The sequence below is a fragment of the Rattus norvegicus genome, chromosome 10, assembly GCF_021556685.1.
Source record: "Rattus norvegicus strain SHRSP/BbbUtx chromosome 10, alternate assembly SHRSP_T2T, whole genome shotgun sequence".
Taxonomy (NCBI): domain Eukaryota; kingdom Metazoa; phylum Chordata; class Mammalia; order Rodentia; family Muridae; genus Rattus; species Rattus norvegicus.
Genome location: NC_141543.1, coordinates 57,084,988 through 57,104,161, shown reverse-complemented (window position 1 = coordinate 57,104,161; position 19,174 = coordinate 57,084,988). Strand labels below are relative to the sequence as shown.

At 47.2% G+C, this 19,174-nt stretch overlaps 1 protein-coding gene and 1 long non-coding RNA gene across 4 annotated transcripts in view; one reads left to right on the top strand and one right to left on the bottom strand.

The window, feature by feature from the left end:
• Positions 1–13,697, bottom strand: part of LOC134480810 (uncharacterized) — a 33,942-nt gene extending 20,245 nt beyond the window's left edge. The window contains exon 1 of the long non-coding RNA XR_015631732.1: positions 13,495–13,697. This is a non-coding gene — a long non-coding RNA (uncharacterized LOC134480810). The remainder of the gene's footprint in view (positions 1–13,494) is intronic.
• Shisa6 (shisa family member 6) overlaps positions 12,456–19,174 on the top strand; it is a 295,429-nt gene continuing 288,710 nt past the window's right edge. For 2 of the 3 annotated variants that reach the window (NM_001191922.2, NM_001415765.1), the window contains 1 exon segment: positions 12,478–13,859. In NM_001191922.2, coding sequence (NP_001178851.1) covers positions 13,216–13,859 — 644 coding nt within the window. In that variant the 5' untranslated portion in view covers positions 12,478–13,215. 3 annotated transcript variants of the gene reach the window in all.

The window sequence follows — 19,174 nt, the reverse complement described above, 5'->3', positions numbered from 1 at the left end:
TTCCTTTGCCAAATTTTCTTTCTTGGAAGTTGGATCTATTTTGTATATTCTGAAACTAATTGTCTTAAAAATATTCAGGTGGGATATATGCGAAAATGGAAATACATAAATAGGAAAAAAAACCTTTGAGAAGCTATCAAGAAATTGGGATGAAGCAGATAAAGACAAAAAACAACAGTCAACTAGGTGCTTTTAATCACGGAGCTATGCAAGCACCATATCATGTCTACTTATGGTATTCACTCGGGGTGGGTGGGAGACCTTCAGACAGGTTTGGGGTAGAAATGATTTAGAACAGTGGCTCTTAACCTATGGGTATTGACCCCTTTGGCAAACCTCCATCTCCAAAAAATTCATGCCATGATTCATAACAGCAGAAAAATTATAGTTATGAAGTAGCAATGAAAATAATTTTATGGTTAGGAATCACCACAACATGAGGGACTATATTAAAGGGTCACAGAATTAGGAAGGTTGAGGACCACTGGTTGAGGACCAGGTTCTATTGACACTTAGATTGCTCCAGCACCATGGCTATACATCCAGGTTCTGCCAGAAGCAGAGAATCTATGGCTTGCAATTAGTATCTTCTGTGCCGCGAGTTTGCAAGGCATTTCATAGCCAGGTTCATCGTCGCTGTAACTTGACCCAGTGACAATGTCTTGCCCTGCCTTGTCAGTTTTTGTGGATGTCCTTATTCCCAGCTGCTAGATGGACATTGAATCATTTTTCCTGCTCTGAGTTCTTCCTGTCTGCAGAGTTTAATTCACTGCCCTGCCTTGACCTCTTTCTTTGGTGTAAACTGTCTGGGCTGACTGCCTGGTTCCAAATGAGTCTTCTGTTTCTTTTTCCACATGTGCTTTCACTGACGTCTGCCCACTTTAAGTGGCTCTAGCACAGGTCTGGTGTTACATGTCTCAGGATAATCCCAGGCTCAGTTTCTCATTTCAATCTATGAGTCTCCACAACCCTGTAGCTGTCTCAGTCACCACACCAATAGGTTTACAACCTTCTTCTTCCCTTGGTATTTTAGTGAGTAGGGGAGTCCTCCTGGTAGACTTATGGTAGGTAGAGGATTTATAGGAAGTTCATCTACTGTTCCCAAGACTTGTCTGCGGGTGCTAGAGCTGTAACAGGGACTGGAGAATGAGCTGGAATGAGAAATGGGCTTGTTCTTGTAAAAATAAGTTAGGCGTCTAGATTCTCAAAAGTTTGTTTTTAAAGGTCCCAGGTCATCTATTAATTCCCTTACCGAGAATCTTTGAGCTATCCCTCTTTTAATTGATACCTGGCTCTAACAAAACCTGCCTCAACACAGTTATGCTGTTCTGCCGTATCTTGATCGGGGTCTCCAATGTCAGACAAGACATCTGTCCTCTGAAATAATTCCAGGATCCAATTAGCAATTTTGAAATCCGATGCTAGGTAACAATCACAAAATTGGCCCTTTTCAGCTGAGTGACCTCAGTGCTTTTAATGATGGTACTTGCCTATTGAGTAATTCACCCTTTCCTGGCACTGACCCAGCAGATGGTCTGGCGAGCTGGTGTCTACTTCCTGACAGAGAATCGGGAACTGCTGCTTATTCATTTGACTATATTAATGGCAAGTTTGTACCTAGTCAATAGGATTAGATCAGTGGGTGAGATGTAATTTTTTTAAGCTTATTTTTTTTCTATTTAAAGGACATTAAAGAACTTTTAAAAATAGATCGTATGCACTTTTTCTACTAAAAATAATACTTTGTGTGGCATGTTTCACAGTTGTCAGAAATGGAGCTCAAGGTGAGCTGGATGACATAAAATGAACATTCTAGAATGGGACATGATTGATAGGAATCTTGGGCCAAGAAAATACCTCATCTATGTATAATGCACTTGTAAGAGGACTCTTCTTATTTTATGAGGAAATATATTTTGAATTATTAATTCATTGTGGTTTTGAATAAAGTGTCAGTAAATTCCAACCAAAGGGCAAGTGTGACAGTGAGGTCCAGAATCTATGCAGGCATATATGGGGGTGGTGACATGGACTCTTTTTCTATCTTCATTTGGCATATTCTTTGTTATCACCCTTCTCTGGGAGAGCTAATCCCAGTGTGTATCTCCTGAGCTGAACAGCAGTGTTTGGTACACGTTGTTGGTGTCCCTTGCAGGATTACCCCTTCATTTCATAAATGTTTCCATTTCTGACAATAAGGCTGCATAGTTAGAAGAGACTTCTGAAATCATGTCAACATAAAATAATAAAGCCATGCTTGAACTATTCTGACTGCCATCTCTCACTGAGCTGTTAGGCAAATAGGATTAACTCTGTGTGCTAATTCCAACTAGAGTTAATGCCTGCTGGCTATTTGGAGCTCTGTATGTTGTCAGGTTTTCTGAGACTATAACTGGTCTCAGCAGGAAGGGTTTCTATAATTGATTAGTGATGTCTGCTGTGGGCGCAGGAGGGGGAAGTTATAGTATGGAACGGGGATGAACTGAAATATTAAGTAGAAAAATCATACTCCACAGACCCAGATAAATGTGTGTTGCAAACAGTTCTTTACAAACTCACCCAGAAAATACATAACTCACATGGCCTGTCTTATGACCCAAAACATATGTGCAGATAAAAGACTCATTTATATTTATATGTATGTGTGTGCATGTTAAAAGAAAACATAAAACTTGTATTTGTTGGATGCTATAATCACATCTTACTCTCAAGATCTATATCAACTCTAACCAGCAGGACTTTGAGTACTTTAGTACCCATTGCACTAAACATAAAGAATATGACACTGGATGCTTCTGGATTGTACCAACAAAAATGCAGCCCCTTAGGGGGACCATCCTTCTGCAAGCTGCTAGAATATTGAGAGAATCAGTGACCCATGTATTAGATCACTCAGTTATGTGTCTAGGGCATCCAATGAGGTGGTTTGAATCTTCAAAGGCATCTTTCTCATTCTGTAGTTGCTGACCTAATGGAGAGAGTCCTGTTCTTTAGAGCTACTGGGCATTCATTTAGGAGGAAAAGACATTCCTAATCTGCTCTCAGAGAAGCTCGATCTTCTTCCTCCAAGCCTCTGGCATATAATAGAATGAAGGAGGCAGCTTTCATGAAAGTGTGTACCAGATTGCAGATCAAAAAGTATAAAATATTTTGTGTATTTTTCAGGGTCTACACAGTGCATAGCAGTGAGTGGTCAGATGGTTACCTAATGGCTGAATAAACGATAAAATGAATGAATAATGAACCCAAAGATTTGTTAATCCTTGCCAGACTAACCATAAGGGTAATTTGAGATCATCCTTGCTTTTCCATTGTCTAGTTTAGACCAAAAGTAAACCAGAAGTGAAATTCCTAAGAGTGCTTATCTTATTCTACAATATCACAGCTTTATTTATAAGCATGTATCCTGACCAATTCCTGTTGCTGCATTTGTTAGGTGAATAAATCAGGGTCTACTTATTCAGAATCTCCCACCTGAGTGGGTGTGTGTGTGTGTCTTGAACAGGTCATGAAAAGGGTAACCATTCTTAAATTAACCTAAGTTGGTATCTGGGTTTCATTGAAAGAAAGAAAGAAAGAAAGAGAGAGAGAGACGGAGGGAGGGAGGGAGGGAGGGAGGGAAGGAGGAAGGAAGGAAGGAAGGAAAGAAGGAAGGAAGGAAGAAAGAAAGAAAGAAAGGAAGGAAGGAAGGAAGGAAGAAAGAGAGAGAAAGAAAGAAGAAAAAGAAGGGATTTTGAGACAGGTATGCAAGTGGAAAGAACATCATATGAACGAGAAGCCAGCCAGCAACAGGCTTGGCCAAGGACAAAGGCCGGGATGAAGCTTACCCTCTTTGTTCTCAGAAGCTGCCAACCTCTTGAACCATGAACACATTCTAGTTATTTAAATCTCTCAATTTGTGGTACTCTGTAATTCAGCCTAGGAAAACATTGAAGTATCTGACAAAAATCTGTTGGGACATAAATTACCTCTAAGCCATATCTGTTTTTAACCTGAACTCTTGGATTTAACTTAGCTGGCAATTGTGACATGACAGCACACCATAACACTGAATGGCTTAAGACACCTGGCATTCCTGGGATCTATCACTTTCGTTTGGGGCTCAGCTGGTTGGTTGTTCTGGTTTCACATTGGCTCAGTGCAGGGGTATATTCCTTTGGGATCTTGGTTGGTAATTAAATGTTCAAGCTGTTTTCTGGAATTCCAGGATATCTTTTTCATGGGATCTCTTGTCATTTGGTACTCTAGGTAACTGAATTTCTTACAGAATAGCTAGATTCCAAAATTGCAGAAGTAAATATCACCAGGCCTCTCCAGGGGGAGATGCAGAGCCAGCACAATGTCTCTTCTACCATATTCTCTTAGGCAAAGCAAATCATGACATCAGCTCCAGATTCAAAAGAAAATATATAGACTTTCTTCTTCTTCTTCTTCTTCTTCTTCTTCTTCTTCTTCTTCTTCTTCTTCTTCTTCTTCTTCTTCTTCTTCTTCTTCTTCTTCTTCTCCTCCTCCTCCTCCTCCTCCTCCTCCTCCTCCTCCTCCTCCTCCTTCTCCTCCTCCTCCTCCTTCTCCTCCTCCTCCTCCTCCTTCCTCTTCCTCCTCCTTCTCCTTCTCCTCCTCCTCCTCCTTCCTCTTCCTCCTCCTTCTCCTTCTCCTCCTCCTCCTCCTCCTCCTTCCTCTTCCTCCTCCTTCTCCTTCTCCTCCTCCTCCTCCTTCCTCTTCCTCCTCCTTCTCCTTCTCCTTCCTCATCCTCCTCCTTCCTCTTCCTCCTCCTCCTCTTCCTCTTCTTCTTCCTCTCCTCCTCCTCCTTTTCTTTTTTCTTCCTCCTCCTCCTCCTTCTTCCTCCTCCTCTTCTTCCACTTCCTTCTACTTTTCTTTGGAGAAATGGGATGGAATGTGTTTTCTTCTCTCTCACCTTCTCAAAGCTGCTTTCCTTATACCCATCAATGACTCCATCTGTAGCACAGAAAACATAACAGCTGCTTAGGCTGCCCCATTCAAAGTCTGTAGTATACATAAGACTTAGGGTGGCTTCTGGCTTCTCCAGTGCTCTCAGCTACACAATGAAACAAATGTCCACATTGAGGTTCTCAATGTTCTTCCCCTATATTGACTCAGTTAGATACACATTTGGTTATTTGTTGCTGGATTTCAGTTGTCTGTGAGCATAGTGTTGATGCCAATATGCCACCAGCATACCTCAGTCTGTGCTTTGTCATGCTTGGTAGAAGAGGACAGCTGATGGTCCCTAACCACTGTGCCGTGCTGGTAATTATCTGGATCTCCAAATCTTGTGTCTCTAGAGTGTTCTATTAGAATGAATACTATGCTCCTGATACTTTTCAAAACTACAGTTGAGACTGATGTGTTCCTTGGACACTGTGTCTAGTCAACTCAAATTATTCTCCAGAACAGTTAACATGCCCAGACTTTGTTATATATGTCACAGTTAGGGTTTTATTGCTGTGAAGATACACTATGATCATGGTAACTCTTATGAAGGAAAACATTTAACTGTGGATGACTTAACGCTTCCGAGGTTTGATCCGTTATCACTTTTAGGAAGCATGGTAGTGTGCAGGCAGTCATGGTGCAGGAGAAGGAGCTGAGAATTCTACATCCAGATCAGCAGGCATCAGGAAGTAAATGTAACACTAGACCTGGCTTGAACACTTGAGACCTTAAGCCCTCCCCATTGTGGTGCACTTCTTCCAACAAAGCCATACCTACTCCAACAAGACCATACCTCCAAATAGTGCCATTCCCTATGAGCCTAAGGGGGCCATTTTTATTCAAATGGCCAGAAAATGCTCATGCTGACTTTCCCACCAATACTAAACTTACCTGTAAACTTCCCCTAGTTGCTCCTAGTGAACTACAGTTCCTCAACCGAAATCTACCTGTATCTCCTCACGACATCAGGTATGAAAGGACCCTCACTATGCCTAGCACCCACATATTGACACCACCTGCTCCTTTCTTTCTCAGCTATAGTGCTCACTTGCTGTAAACAGAGCAGAGGGTATGTCTACACACTCAGAGGACAGCTATGCTCTACCTTCCAGCTTGAACTCAGACTGATGAACTGTGAGATTGATTGTATTATCTCAGACCCTTTGGGTTAAAAAAAAAAATCTCAGGGAATAAAACTGGAATGCATTTTCTAAGATAACATAAAAGTACAAGGTGATCAAGCTGGTTAGATAGGTAATTGTAGTGGCACTTGCCACCAAGCCTGATGACCTGAGTGTGATTTCCCTGACTCACATGGTGAAAACCCAACTCCCCAAAGCTGTCCGTTGGCCTCCACGGATAAGTGCATGCACGCACGGGCAAATGGGCATGCGCACTACCCCCCACAGACACACACCTAAATAAATGCAAATTTAAAAGTATATCTGTAGACAGACTTCAGATGATGCTATACTCAAGACTCAAATAGTGCTAACGGGACCATGTTTCTCTGTATCTCTTGGCTCAGTCTAGTTCCAGGCCAGCACCATTTTGGACTTCCTGTGAGGACCTCAGTAGCCACAGACCATTTCAGGGGGAAAGAGTGAGCCTTGTCACTTATCTCACTGGGTGAGGTTTTGTCACCACCTCACTCTGAATATCCAGGCTGATTAATGTGTGCTTTGCTTCTGTGTGGGACATACAGGCCCCTATGCAGATCCCTTGGAAGGATAGTCAAGGGAAGCAAACCTTTACAGTAAAGACGGGGGACAATACTACCCTGAAACATTACGCTGCACAAGAAGTTCCTCAAATGCACACAATTCTGGAGTAATGGGCTTGAATTTTTCAAGTGAGCTAAAGTGTATAGGCTGCATTTCACATGAATGCAAAAATGTCATCTTCATATGAGGACCACTCTAAACTACATGCTTGCTGTGAGCCAATAGATTGATTTGCCCACCAGCAACAGTAACACAAGACAATGTACTCTAATTTTCTGATTTATATTTAAAATCAGAACTAGTGGCCTTAGGATGTAGTTTCTAACTTGTCACTCTAAAGGACAGAGCAAAAGCCATGAGACTGCTAACAAGAATGGTGCTGGGAGAAATGGGGGACTCAGACACATTCATTCAATGTGTATTTCTGAATGCCTGTGGGACGAGATCAGAACTTTCTGAAGTTGATGTTTGGCATGCAGGCTTTTCTAAAAGAGCAACACCAATGAGAACAAAGAAGGAAGCAGGACTGTGAGATAGACCCCAATAAAACCTTGGTTCCAGGTTGCTCTGGGACTTTATACAAAATGAACTTACCATAGTTTTTGTTTGAGACTGAAATGCCTTTGCCTCAGTATCTCCACTGTGATTAGCCACTACATGTGACCTTCTTGGGGGAAGCTTGTGTGCTCCCAGAGGAGTTGACTTCTGAAACTGAGGAAGAACCCAGAGGATCTGACAGCTAGCTGAAAGGAAGTCTTTCAGTGTCTTTCATAGATGACTGGCTGTCAGTCATGGTTGTAGGCGTCTAGAATACAGTAATCTACAAAGCTGAATCCAAAGCCAGTATTATAGCTGAAAGGAGAGAGCAGAGTTGTCTGAAGTCTATCAGTGATAAATGCTGTGATGGAAAACATCCCACAAGGATGTGCAAACCCAAGACAGTGAAAGAGGTTCTGGGTATGGGCACTGCACCCTTTCTATTTGTCATACTTAAACAGAGCCTTCAGGGTGGAAGAAAGAATCCCAGGCTTGCCTTCAAGAAGGGAATCTGGGCAAAGAGCACATCTAGTACAAAGGCTCTTAGGGAGAAGAAGAGTGCCAGTGTGGTTGGAAGGAAGACGTCAAGAAACACGAGAAGGAAAAGGGTTTAGGACAGTTAAGGACCAGGTCATACTAGGCTTAAGAGCAAAGTTCATGTGTAGAGGCCATGGTTTATAATGGGTATAGTGAGTATAGTCAGAAAAGACAATAGATAAATCTTCTTGGACATAATCCCTAGGCTATGCTCAGCTCCTCTTTATAAAGGTAAAACAGAAGCCAACAGAACTGATAGGTCAGTACAAAGTTTCATAGCTAATCCAAAACCCTAGAGAAATCAGAATAAAAGAACTGTTAGGAACTATATTGGATACACTTAATAGAAAATCCACATTCAAAAAGGTTTAGTGAGAGAGAGAGACAGAGAGAGACAGAGAGACAGAGACAGAAACACACACACAGAGGGGGGGAGAGAGAGAGAGAGAGAGAGAGAGAGAGAGAGAGAGAGAGAGATGAGAGAGAGAGAGAATGAGAGAGAGAGAGAGAGAGAGAGAGAGAGAGAGAGAGAGAGAGAGAGAAAACATGGAGCAGAAGTGAAAGGACTCTGGATAAGTCCAAGAGTAGCTACACCACTCCGTCCATCATCCTTGGAACACCAGTCAGGATGAATTAAGATATACAAAGTTAACAGACTTTAGTTCTAGAGGCTTTTTAAAAAACAGAAATGCGTGGGCATGCCTTTAATCCCAGCACTTGGGAGGCAGAGACAGTGGATCTCCATAAGTTCAAGGCCAGCCTGGTCTACAGAGTAGACAGCCAGGGCTACACAGAGAAACCTTGTCTTGGGAGTTAGGGGGAAGAAAAATGAAAAAAAAAAAAAAAACAAAAACCTAAAGTACCTATTTTATCTTTCAGTTATCTTTGCTTAGATCAGCTAAGAACCTTAGGTATCCAAACCACTGTCATAACAGAAGATTGCTGATCTCTTTGCGTCAGAAGGAAACAAGAACTGTGCAATGTGGTGCTACTGTAATTAGATGCTCTGCTTTAGAGACACCACACATAATTTCTAGTCACAACTCACCGAACGAACACTACTTGTCTATTTATCTTCCTGTCTTAGGGTCTCTATTGCTAAGAAAAAAAAGTCACTGTATCTAGAAGCAACTTGGCACAGGAAGGGTTTATTTTATCTTACACACCAGAGTCCATCATCAAAGGAAGTCAGGGCAGAAACTGATGCAGAGTCTATAGAGAAGTGCTGTTCACTGTTTCGCTCCCCACATCTTGCTTAGTCTGCTTTGTCATATACCAGGACTATTCTGCTCAAGGGTGGCACCACCCAGAATGGGCTGGTCCTTCCGCATCAATCACTAAATTAAGAAAATGTTCCACAGGCTTGCCTGTAGGCCCATCTTATCAAAGCATTTTGCTCCCTTGTGGTTCTCTCTAGATGTGGCTTGTGTTAACATAAAAAAACAAAGCAAGACACCAGCCTTTTACAGGAGGACCACCGTTGCAATCCCACTGTATGCTTGAAGGGCAGAGTAGAGACATCTGGTTAGCAGTACCAGTGACTATCAAGCTAAAACATCACCCCCACCTCATACCCTGCCGTCCAGAGCAAGTATGCTCAGAACAGGTGAATTATCACTACTTTTACCAGCAAGAAAATCCACCCAAACAACCCCCACCAGAATACCTTTGTTTACACAAGCTAGAACTAAATCATAGAACCATTCCTAACCAATCCTTGTTAGAAGGAACGGGTTAGTAAAGCTGGCTCAGACCAATTGGAACACACCTTCTAGAAATAAGGATTGGGACACTTTCCCCATAGCCTTAGGGCTCAGGAAAGTTGGTATGGGTTTGGGGAAAGATTCTTCTTCTCTGGAGCATTTAAATGGGTCAGATCCACAAATAAAGGACATTTCGGTACTGTCAAAGATCTGATGTTGAAATAAAAAGGAAAAATGGGATGGGGTTAGGGGGAAAGCACAGTGGAGGGTAAGTCACATGATCAACCCTAAAGAAGGAACAGGCAGCATATCAATAAAATCAATAAAAATCGAGTGCATTACAAAAGGATTGGAATAAATAACTTTGAACATGTCAGCCAACCTAAACACTATTTTTGTAAGATTTTTAAAATATTTTTTTTGTTTTTTATTGGATACTTTTTATTTACATTTCAAATGTTATTCCCTTTCCCTGTTTCCCATCCATAAGCACCCTATTCCATACCCCTCCTCTTCTTCTATAAGGGTGTTCCCCCTTCCTAACAACCCCCAATTTCCTCCTCCCAGCCCTGACATTCCCCTACACCGGGGGGTCCAGCCTTGTCAGGACCAAGGACTTCTCCTCGCATTTGTGCCCATCAAGGCCATCCTCTGCTACATATGCAGCTGAAGCCATGGGTCAGTCCATGTGTAGTCTCTACCGAAACACTATTTCTGTGACTCTGATGTCACTGTCAGTGAGCCCAGGGATTCACTGCATACTTGTCCCTGTGAAACCTAGTCAGTTTTCCTTTACCTGTGCCATTGATGAAATCTCCCTACAGTCCTGCATGAGAACGACTTACTCTTCTACCTCGGAGAGTGGCCAGATGCACAAATGGGGTCTCTGCATTAATGAAGGAGATGGAAAACACTAGAGGCCAGGAAGAGACTGGCTCAGAAACCACACACAGTACTCACATTCAAAGGTGGGGCATTGTTTTCTTCAAATATACTTTCCTGAGTACCAAGTATGTGGGACTATTTTTTTCCCCTGAGTCTTCTGTTCTTGCCCTGGGAAGTTGGGCAGACCTCTCAAAGGCACTACTGTCTGACCACTGTGAACTGTCCCGAGCCTGCTCTGGATGACGTAAGAATATCATCGTCGCTGTAGGCATCACCTCTCACATGTCTGGGCCACAGCTTCATTACTGTGCACCTGGGTTACAGCTTCCAAACTGCTTCCCCCATGTCCAGTTCAGTCAGTGTTCCGTCTTCCAATAGACTTGAAGGGGCCACGAACCTATAAATCTGAGGGCATCTTCTATTAGAACCAACCAATATTTTCCCAGCAGTTGTCAAATACATACAAATTCTTTGGCAGGACCTACAGTGCCTCCTGGCTGCCCTTATTCAGAAGCCCCTCTAAGGCTTTCACCATTGTGTTTGCTTAGCCCATCCGCTCTGTTTCTCCCAGTTTCCTGGTCTCTGCTGGAAACAATCTTACATCTTGCTTGCTTTTTCTAACTCCTAACCATTCCTCATCAGGCATTTCACTAGCACCCTGAGAACTGTATTAGACCCTCACTGCTCCCCTCCTGGGCTATGCTAGAAGCCTGTATCCTGCTCTCAGAATAGGCTGTGCCCATCTCTGTCATGGACACGAACATGCCGTGCAGAAATCATTTGACCGTCTCCTCTGTAAACGATCTCCTGAGAGAAGGGCTGTTTGTTATTCTTTATATACTTTATCTTAGCACTTCCCAGTGTGCTTGGCAGTACCTGCACTAAAATGATCGTTAACAGAGCCACTAAGAGACGGCACTGAGGAAATAGGAAGTGCCAAGGAAGAGGAAGAAGGAAGAAGGGGTTGAGAATGAGTAGCACGTAGAGAGTTTCTAGACCAGTCTGCCAGTCTTCTCATGTCAGGTAAAAATGTCCCTCCGTGCCTTGGACTCTGGGTTTCAGCTCCAATTCAGTCCATCCATTTAACACCAGTTTTCCTGAATGCTGAGCGTTTGTTCGAGTCACACCCTGAGCGGGACTGAGTGGACGACCTCAGGGAAATTTCTCTGTTGCTATCATTCCAACAGCCTGCCTCTGTCTCCCACCAAAGTTCTCAGGACTCCTGGCTGTCGGTTGCTGTCTTCTCAGTTCTCCCACCTTCTCCAAGAACACTCACCAAACGAAGACTCTGACTCCCTCTTGGGGTGGACACATAGCTTAGGAAGTCAGACTCTTGGGTTTCCTTTCAGCCAACCTGGTCTCAGGGAATGCTTACTTCACTCTGGTCACAAGGGAACGCCTCTCCTGTCTCCCCTTAGCGGTAACGACAGAAGTATAGGGTTTCCCCAAAAGGAATCTTTAAAATCTAGGTAGTTTTGTTTTTATTTATTTATTTTTAAACTCTAGTCTTAACGCTAGAAAAAAAAAGTTGGAGAAAGAGGCAATTCGCCAGGGCTGGAGTTATGTCATTCCTTCACCAGTGACGGAGGAGAAAGGAGTCTTAAGTTCATAGCACTAGGTGGCTCAATAGCCACTTGACCTCTGGCCTCAGTGTAGGAACCTGTAGCAATGGGCTTGACCTCTTATCTTGGCTGTGAACATCACCACTAGGGAGAGGCAGAGGCTTGCAGAAACCCCAACTTGCTTTCTGGCAGTGCAAAGACCAGACTGAACTAAAAGCGGGAGGTAAGGTGGAGGGGGCTGGGTAAGGGAGGGTTGGAAATACTTGACTGAAGGGCTGGAAGGACAATGCCAGACGACGTTTGACCCTGCCGCTAGCCAGCTCCAGAGGGCTCACTCTGGCCTTGCTCCGGGGTGTGGATAGCGGGGGTGAGCTCCCTCTTTGCCATCTTAGTCGCTTAACTGGTGTCCCGGCTTTGGTGACGCGAAGCTTCGAGGGGGAGTTGGGGGTGGGGGAGGCAAAGAGGAGTCCTGCCGTTCCCCAACCGGGCGCCCAGGCGTGGAAACGTGGGCGGCGGCGAGCGGCTGGCCTCCCTCCCCGCCCTCCCCGCGCGGCGCTCCCGCGTGTGCGGCTGTGTGAGTGCGTGTGTCTCCCTCTCCCTATCGCACACGCTCCGGCACTAGTGCAGGCGGTTCCCGGCTCTGCTCACTCGCTCCGGCCGCTGCGCTCCCGCCTAGCCGCTGCCGCCGCCGCTGCAGTCGCAGCCCGGCATGGTGAGTGACTGAGGTGCAGCCGCGGAGCACCCGGGCTGCCCTTCCGACCCCAGCCTCAGCCGGCAGCACCGCCCCCGGGCCAGGCGGCGGGGTGGCTTCCCCAGGGGCTCTACGTGCGCCCTCGGGCCACCGTCCCAGCCGGGACTCACTCCTCGAGGGCTGAGCGCTCCTTCTCCGCTCGGCTGCCGGCTGCTCCCCGTACCCCGTGACCGCTGCCCCGTCTCGTCCCGCAGGACCTGCCCGGACGGGACCACACCGCCGCCGCCGCCGCCTCCGCCTCCCGGAGCCGCGCTTCGGGGCCGGCCTGAGCCGAGTCGCGCGGGGCCGCCGCTGCCGCGGGCGGGGGATGGGGCTGCCCGCCTGGCGCGCGGAGCCCGCAGGGGGAGCGCGGAGCCGGCGCGCAGCCTGAAAGCCCCGCGCAGCCCGCGCCCGGCCGCTCTGTGCGCTCCCACTGCCGCCTGCGCCTCGATGGCGCCATCTCCCCGCCGCTGACTGGTCCGCCTCGCCCTCCCAGCCCGCGCGGCGGCCCTCGGAGCCCGGCCAGCCTCCCGGGCAGCGGCCTGCAGCCCGCGTCCGCCCGCGCCCTCCCGCCCGGCCCCGCCATGGCGCTGCGCCGCCTCCTGCTGTCGCCTCTGCTGCTGTCGCTGCTGCTGTCGCTCGCGTCCCTGCACCTGCCGCCCGGCGCAGACGCCGCCCGTGGCCGCTCCGCTAACCGGACCCTGAGCGCGGGAGCCGTCGGAGGTCGGCGAGCGGGGAGCGCCCTGGCCCGAGGCGACCGCGAGCTCAACAGCACCGCCCGTGGGTCCGGCGTCTCGGAGGCGGGCAGCCGGCGGGGACAGTCCGCAGCGGCGGCGGCGGCGGCCAGCGCGACTGTTACTTACGAGACGTGCTGGGGCTACTACGACGTGAGCGGCCAGTACGACAAGGAGTTCGAGTGCAACAACAGCGAGAGCGGCTACCTGTACTGCTGCGGCACCTGCTACTATCGCTTCTGCTGCAAGAAGCGCCACGAGAAGCTGGACCAGCGCCAGTGCACCAACTACCAAAGCCCGGTATGGGTGCAGACGCCCAGCACCAAGGTAGTGTCGCCGGGGCCCGAGAACAAGTACGACCCAGAGAAGGACAAGACCAACTTTACCGTCTACATCACTTGCGGGGTGATAGCCTTCGTCATCGTGGCGGGTGTCTTCGCCAAGGTCTCCTATGACAAGGCCCACCGCCCTCCGCGAGAGATGAACATCCACAGGTGAGGGGCGCTACTGGGTGCCTGCCTCGGGTCCTCAGGCCTCGCCCATCTCTTAACATAGCCCCTGGCCCTGTCCTCTCTTGCATACTTCTCCCCCTTCTAAGTCACTTCTACCGTTGCTTCCTTTAGGAGCAATAGGCTCTCCCGCATTCCCTGGGAAGCAGCTAGGTAGCTTTCGTGGTTAGAGGGATTTGCAACACAAAGTACCCATCAACGGAGTTTCAGATCTTCAAGGATAGGAATTTCACAAATTTCCCAATCCCTAGGCTCTGCTTTCCGTGGTGCTCAGACACTTTACTATGGGCTGTACGGTCCTTATTTTGTTGTTGCTGTTGTTTTTGTATTTTTTTTTAAACTGGAGTGTCGCTTTAATATACAGAACAGAGCAGTGTGAGCACCTCACCGAAAAGAAGAGCAAGCGTGTGAGGGGGGATGATCCCAGGTGTTAAGTGCAGGAGGCTATGGAAAGGGTGGTCACCTCTGCTGGGGAGAAGGTTCCCCATTGCGTGTTGACAGAGCACAGAGGGTAAGTCTTCCAGTGGGGTGTTTGTCTTTCCTGATGAGGCTGGAGGACTTCTCCCAGGACAGACCTCATCTAGGCTATCTTTTACTGCACGCATGGTAAAGACAGTGAGGACTGTCCCCTTCCAAAATGTGTAACAGGAGCTGAAAACCTGACAGTCCATCGCTCCACTCTGATTTCCTTCCACCCATGTCTCTGGCTCCCAGGGAGATCATTGGAAAGTCAAAGCCAAAGGGATAACAGGAGCCCAGCCTCTCCTTTAGGAACTGCACAGGCAGAGGATGCGGAGTCAGCTGTGCTTCCAGCGTCCCCGTGAAGATGAATGGTTGGATGTGGCTCCAATGAAAGCCCTGCCCCAGGAAACACTTCCATTTCTGGGACAGAGTGGGCACTGCCCTAGTTCCCAGGCACAGCCCCCAGTCCACTGCTTGTGAGGTGACCCACCAAGCCCGGCCTGATCCGTCCACTTTTACCTCGTGTCTGCACAGTGCTCATTATTCCCATGGCTTGAAAACCTCCCGTCACTGCTCTGAACATTAATCACCCCTACCTTGCTAAAAAGAGGAAGGAAGGCAGAAATTTCTAGGCATGCTGAAAGAGCTGAATCTGCCTGCCCCTCCCCCTGATCTAGTAGGTGTTGGGAGAAGATGTCAAGGACTAGACTTGGGTGCACTCTGGAGGGAGCATCCCTTCTTAACCCCTCATTACCTGACCTTGTTGTCATAGTCCTCCTTTAGATACTCCCGGCATGGGCTTACTCAACATCCCTTTGGCCTGGAACTAGGCTTGCGACATTGCTATGTAGAAGATGGGCACGGCGAACAAAATACCACCGTGGCAAGACACTACTTCCTATGAGTTTGTTTGGTCTGGCAATGAATTCTCTCTTGGCTTAGCTGGCAAAGCAAAGCCTGGCTCAGGGGTAGGTGCCTTTCTGAAGCAGATGTGTGCCACTGTTCCTCATCTGTCACCTCTGACTCAGGACTCAGGGACTCATCTCTTCCCTCCTGTCTTGTTTCAGCAAACCCATGCTGACTCTTACCACTTTCTAGTTGATCCTCACAAGCATCTCGGGGTTTCTCTCTGCCTTCTCCACTCCCCCCCCCTTGCACTCTCCCTCCTCCGCCCTGCCTCATTCAGTTTGTTCATCTCCGCTTCTGTTGGTAAAGTTGTGGCCTCAGAGATTAAAGTCAGATTACAGCCCCATGAAAACTGATATCGCCATGTGGTTCTGGAGAAGTCACTTGTTCTTAATGTTCCTTTCTTCTTCTCCACCTATTCCTTCTGTCCCACATTGGGGGAGGGGGCAGTTACTGGGGATGGGAGAAGGAGAGAGTGAACCTTGGGAAAAGAGCTGACTGAATTTCATGCCTCGGACCATTATGTAAATATGCAATGTTTCTCCCTCAAATTCACCTCCTGATTTCATTCAGTTCACAGCACCTCTCCAGCAGCTGCAGCCTCGCCTGATGGGTGCTTCCGAGACCATCATTCTGGTACTGGGTGGATAGGGGACAATGCTTATCAGTGTTTGTCAGCAGGTGGGGATTGGGGGTAGGAGGTCAGTGGTCATTAAGGACACTCAGGAGTGACCTTGAGCAGGTTAGGGGACTTCTTTTTCAGTTCTGGCAAGATAGCATATGTCCTGGACCTCTTCCTTCCAAGTGTGTCAGGGTGAGTGTCCACATTGCTCTCCCATGCTTCTCTGGACAGGAGTGGGAGGGGCTCATCTTCCTCTGCTTATACCTCAGAAGCCATTGCTTGCCACACCTGGGTGGGGATGAGCAGTTGTGTCGTCTGTGTTGTTAGAGAGGCAAGGTAGGGGGAAGGGACGGTGCTGTAGGAGATATGGATTCCCAGTAATGAGTTTTCCTTGGGAAAGTGGCGGGGGTGGGGCAAGAATGTTCACAGTTAGAGGTCAAGTAGGGAGATAGGAAGTGCTTCAATTCCCTGCCTTTTGAAGTAGTGCAGCCTCGATGTGCCCTTACAGAAAGGGAGAGCAGAGCTGTTGTGTGTGAGCTTCCCTGAAGATAGGCAGACTTGCCCTTCCTGCTCTGGGGCAAGTGGACCTGAGTGTGAGGGAGTTTCAGTGAGGAAGGCCTCACTGCAAAGGGATACTGTGGGAGTTTGAGAAAAGATGGAAGAGGGATAGGCCATCTGCTCTGCCGTAGTGCTCAAGGCTGGGTAGCCCTCTGCTTGCCATACGCATTTGCATTCCTCGTGGGTCTTGCACCTCTCCCTCCCTTGCAGGGAAGAGCAGAGTTTGCTTTTTCTAGAAGTGATTAGCCCTCACTAGCATGATTCCGAGTGGGAGGTCAGTGTCCAGAGGGGAGATAGCCAGCTCTCTGGAGATTCTGACAGGCAGGCCTGTGGGAATGATGTGGACACACCCATATCCAGCTGCTGGGGCTCTGGGGAGGAGAAAGCGATGTTAGATCTGGATCAGGGTGTCTCACTTTCCAGGCTGGAACCCCAGGGCTATTAGAAGCTATATCCTTTTCTCATCCCTGCTTTAGAACTTCCTGGGTTAAGGCTGGAATCACAGGCATCTCCTGATAGTCATGTTTCCTGAATGCCCCGAAGGTTGTTACCTGGGACTATTTGCCCGGAGAATCATGGCTTTGTCCTCCAGGAGTATGGGCCTCTGCCCAGCATCCAGCCTAGGAGGCTGGCCCCTTTTGACATTCTATTCTGCCCTTCAGTTGTCTCACATCCAACACATCCCAACCTATTCTTCCTCCTCACCATGAGCTGATTCATTAATGTCTTGGAGATGGGAAATCACTCTAAGGAGGAACCATGTGACTCCTTTTTAAAGTGGCTAATTAACAGATGGGTTAGGATGGTGTTAAGATGCTGTAGACACAGTTGGTGAAGTCAGAGGTGCGTGTACAGGGCTGGGGATATGATGGGAGGTGGGCAGGGAAGATGGGAGGCTGTCAGAGAAGCAGAGCCTGGGTATATGCCATCAGGAGAAGAGGAGGGTATTCGGAGTTAACTCATCTGAAGCGTCCGTCTCCGAATTAACGTTCTGATTTCTACAGTAGGTCAGGGGAGACTTTGCTTTGCCTTGTCTCTGTCTGGAAGTCAATTACCAGCCAGGAGAGCTCCACTTTCCCTTGCACACCATCACTGCTGTAACAGGACCACTCCAGAGCTGAGCAAGTGAAGAACCTTTCTGAATACCAGGAGACAAACTGTCAAACCCTCTCCAATCCTCCAGTTTTTGAAGTGAGCTTTCCATAATGAATTGATCTGAACACAGCCAGCTTTTTTTTTTTTTTTTTTAAACTCCAAATACAGAAGGTTGGAGGGAAAGGGGAAAAAAAAATCTTGCTTTGGGCTGAAGTCCTTTACCCTTTTCACGTCTCTTTTTCCCTGTGAGTTAAAAAAAAAAAAAAAAAAAAAAAAGAGTGCACAGTGCTTACAGAAGTTTTATGAAGGAAGGTTAGGGCCAGGACCCTAGGAAGGCAGAAAGAGGATAACAAAACTAAGAAAGAGAGAAAGAGATTGGACAAAAGGTTGATGGTTATCTCGGAAGGGACAGAGCCGCACTACGGACCCTCCCACAGGCGTGGTTTCGTTATGGTTCTTGGATATATGTGGATACACTGCAAATGAGTCTGCTCACCTTCAAGAGGGCAAGAAATGGTTCGAAGTTCAAAGCACACGCCCTTGACACTCAGGCTAACAGACTTTATTCTTGCTTTTAGCAGCAGGACCATGCAAATGCTCCTCGACTCTCCCGAGACCTTGAGGACACTCTAGGGTCAGGTCACTCGCAGTCTTCGAGTTTCTTTTCTACCCTGTCCACAGGCTCAGGAGACTTGCACGTCTGCCCCACCCTGTCCTGTCTTGGAGTACATTCATTTCAAGGAATCTGCTGCTAAGAGACTGAGGGCTTTCCCTTAGTTCTAGTCTCCTAAAGCACCTGTAGAAGACAAAATGTAATTCATTGTTTTCAGCTGACTTGAAGGAGCAATTGCATTGACTGGGGTGTTGGTTTAGATCAGTTGTGCAGAAAGCCACAGTTAAGACATCTGAAATGTGCAGTGATTAAATGAGGTCAGCTATCACAGACAGACAGACATTCCTACATATCTGGAATAAAAAAGGTAGTGATACCTAAAAGAACTTCCCCTATCTAGTTCCACTGGCTGATTTTTCAAAGGCCTGGAAGGATATGCTTTAGGTCTTAATTTTTATAGCCTGGGAGAGCCTCTACCTACTGCATGTAGGAGTTAGCTTTCTGCTCCTGGCCGTCACAGTCGCCAGCTTCCTTCTTCCCTAGGTCCATCACGTCACCTCAGCTTTCTAAATAGCCTGCGTCTGAGATCGTCAGACTCAAGTGCACTTTGCCTTACAGACTTATCATGTTCTTTGGCAACATATGCTTTGTGAAATCACAAAGTCATGGTTTGCCGTTATGGCTGCGTAAGATGTCTCCGGCGGAGAGGGACTCACGATGGGATACACAGAGACCTAGGCTACCTTCATCGCAAACACACCTTCGGTGGTGATTCTCTTCCTCTTTAGTTTAAAAGACTCAAGTTCATGATTTTTCCCTGAGTTACATTCATGACTTCCTATTTGTACTGATCTCACTGGCAGACATTTAGAGGGGGAAGAAGGCTGGGTGTGGAGAGTTTACCAGCAAATCCTAACAGAATTCAAGGCCCGTGACCACGAGCCTCTAGTAGGCTTATTGTAAAAGCAATCAAGGCAGATTGTTAACTCTATTTTTTATGTTCTTTTTTTTTTCCTACAAGTGAAAGCAAAGTCTTAGGAAAAG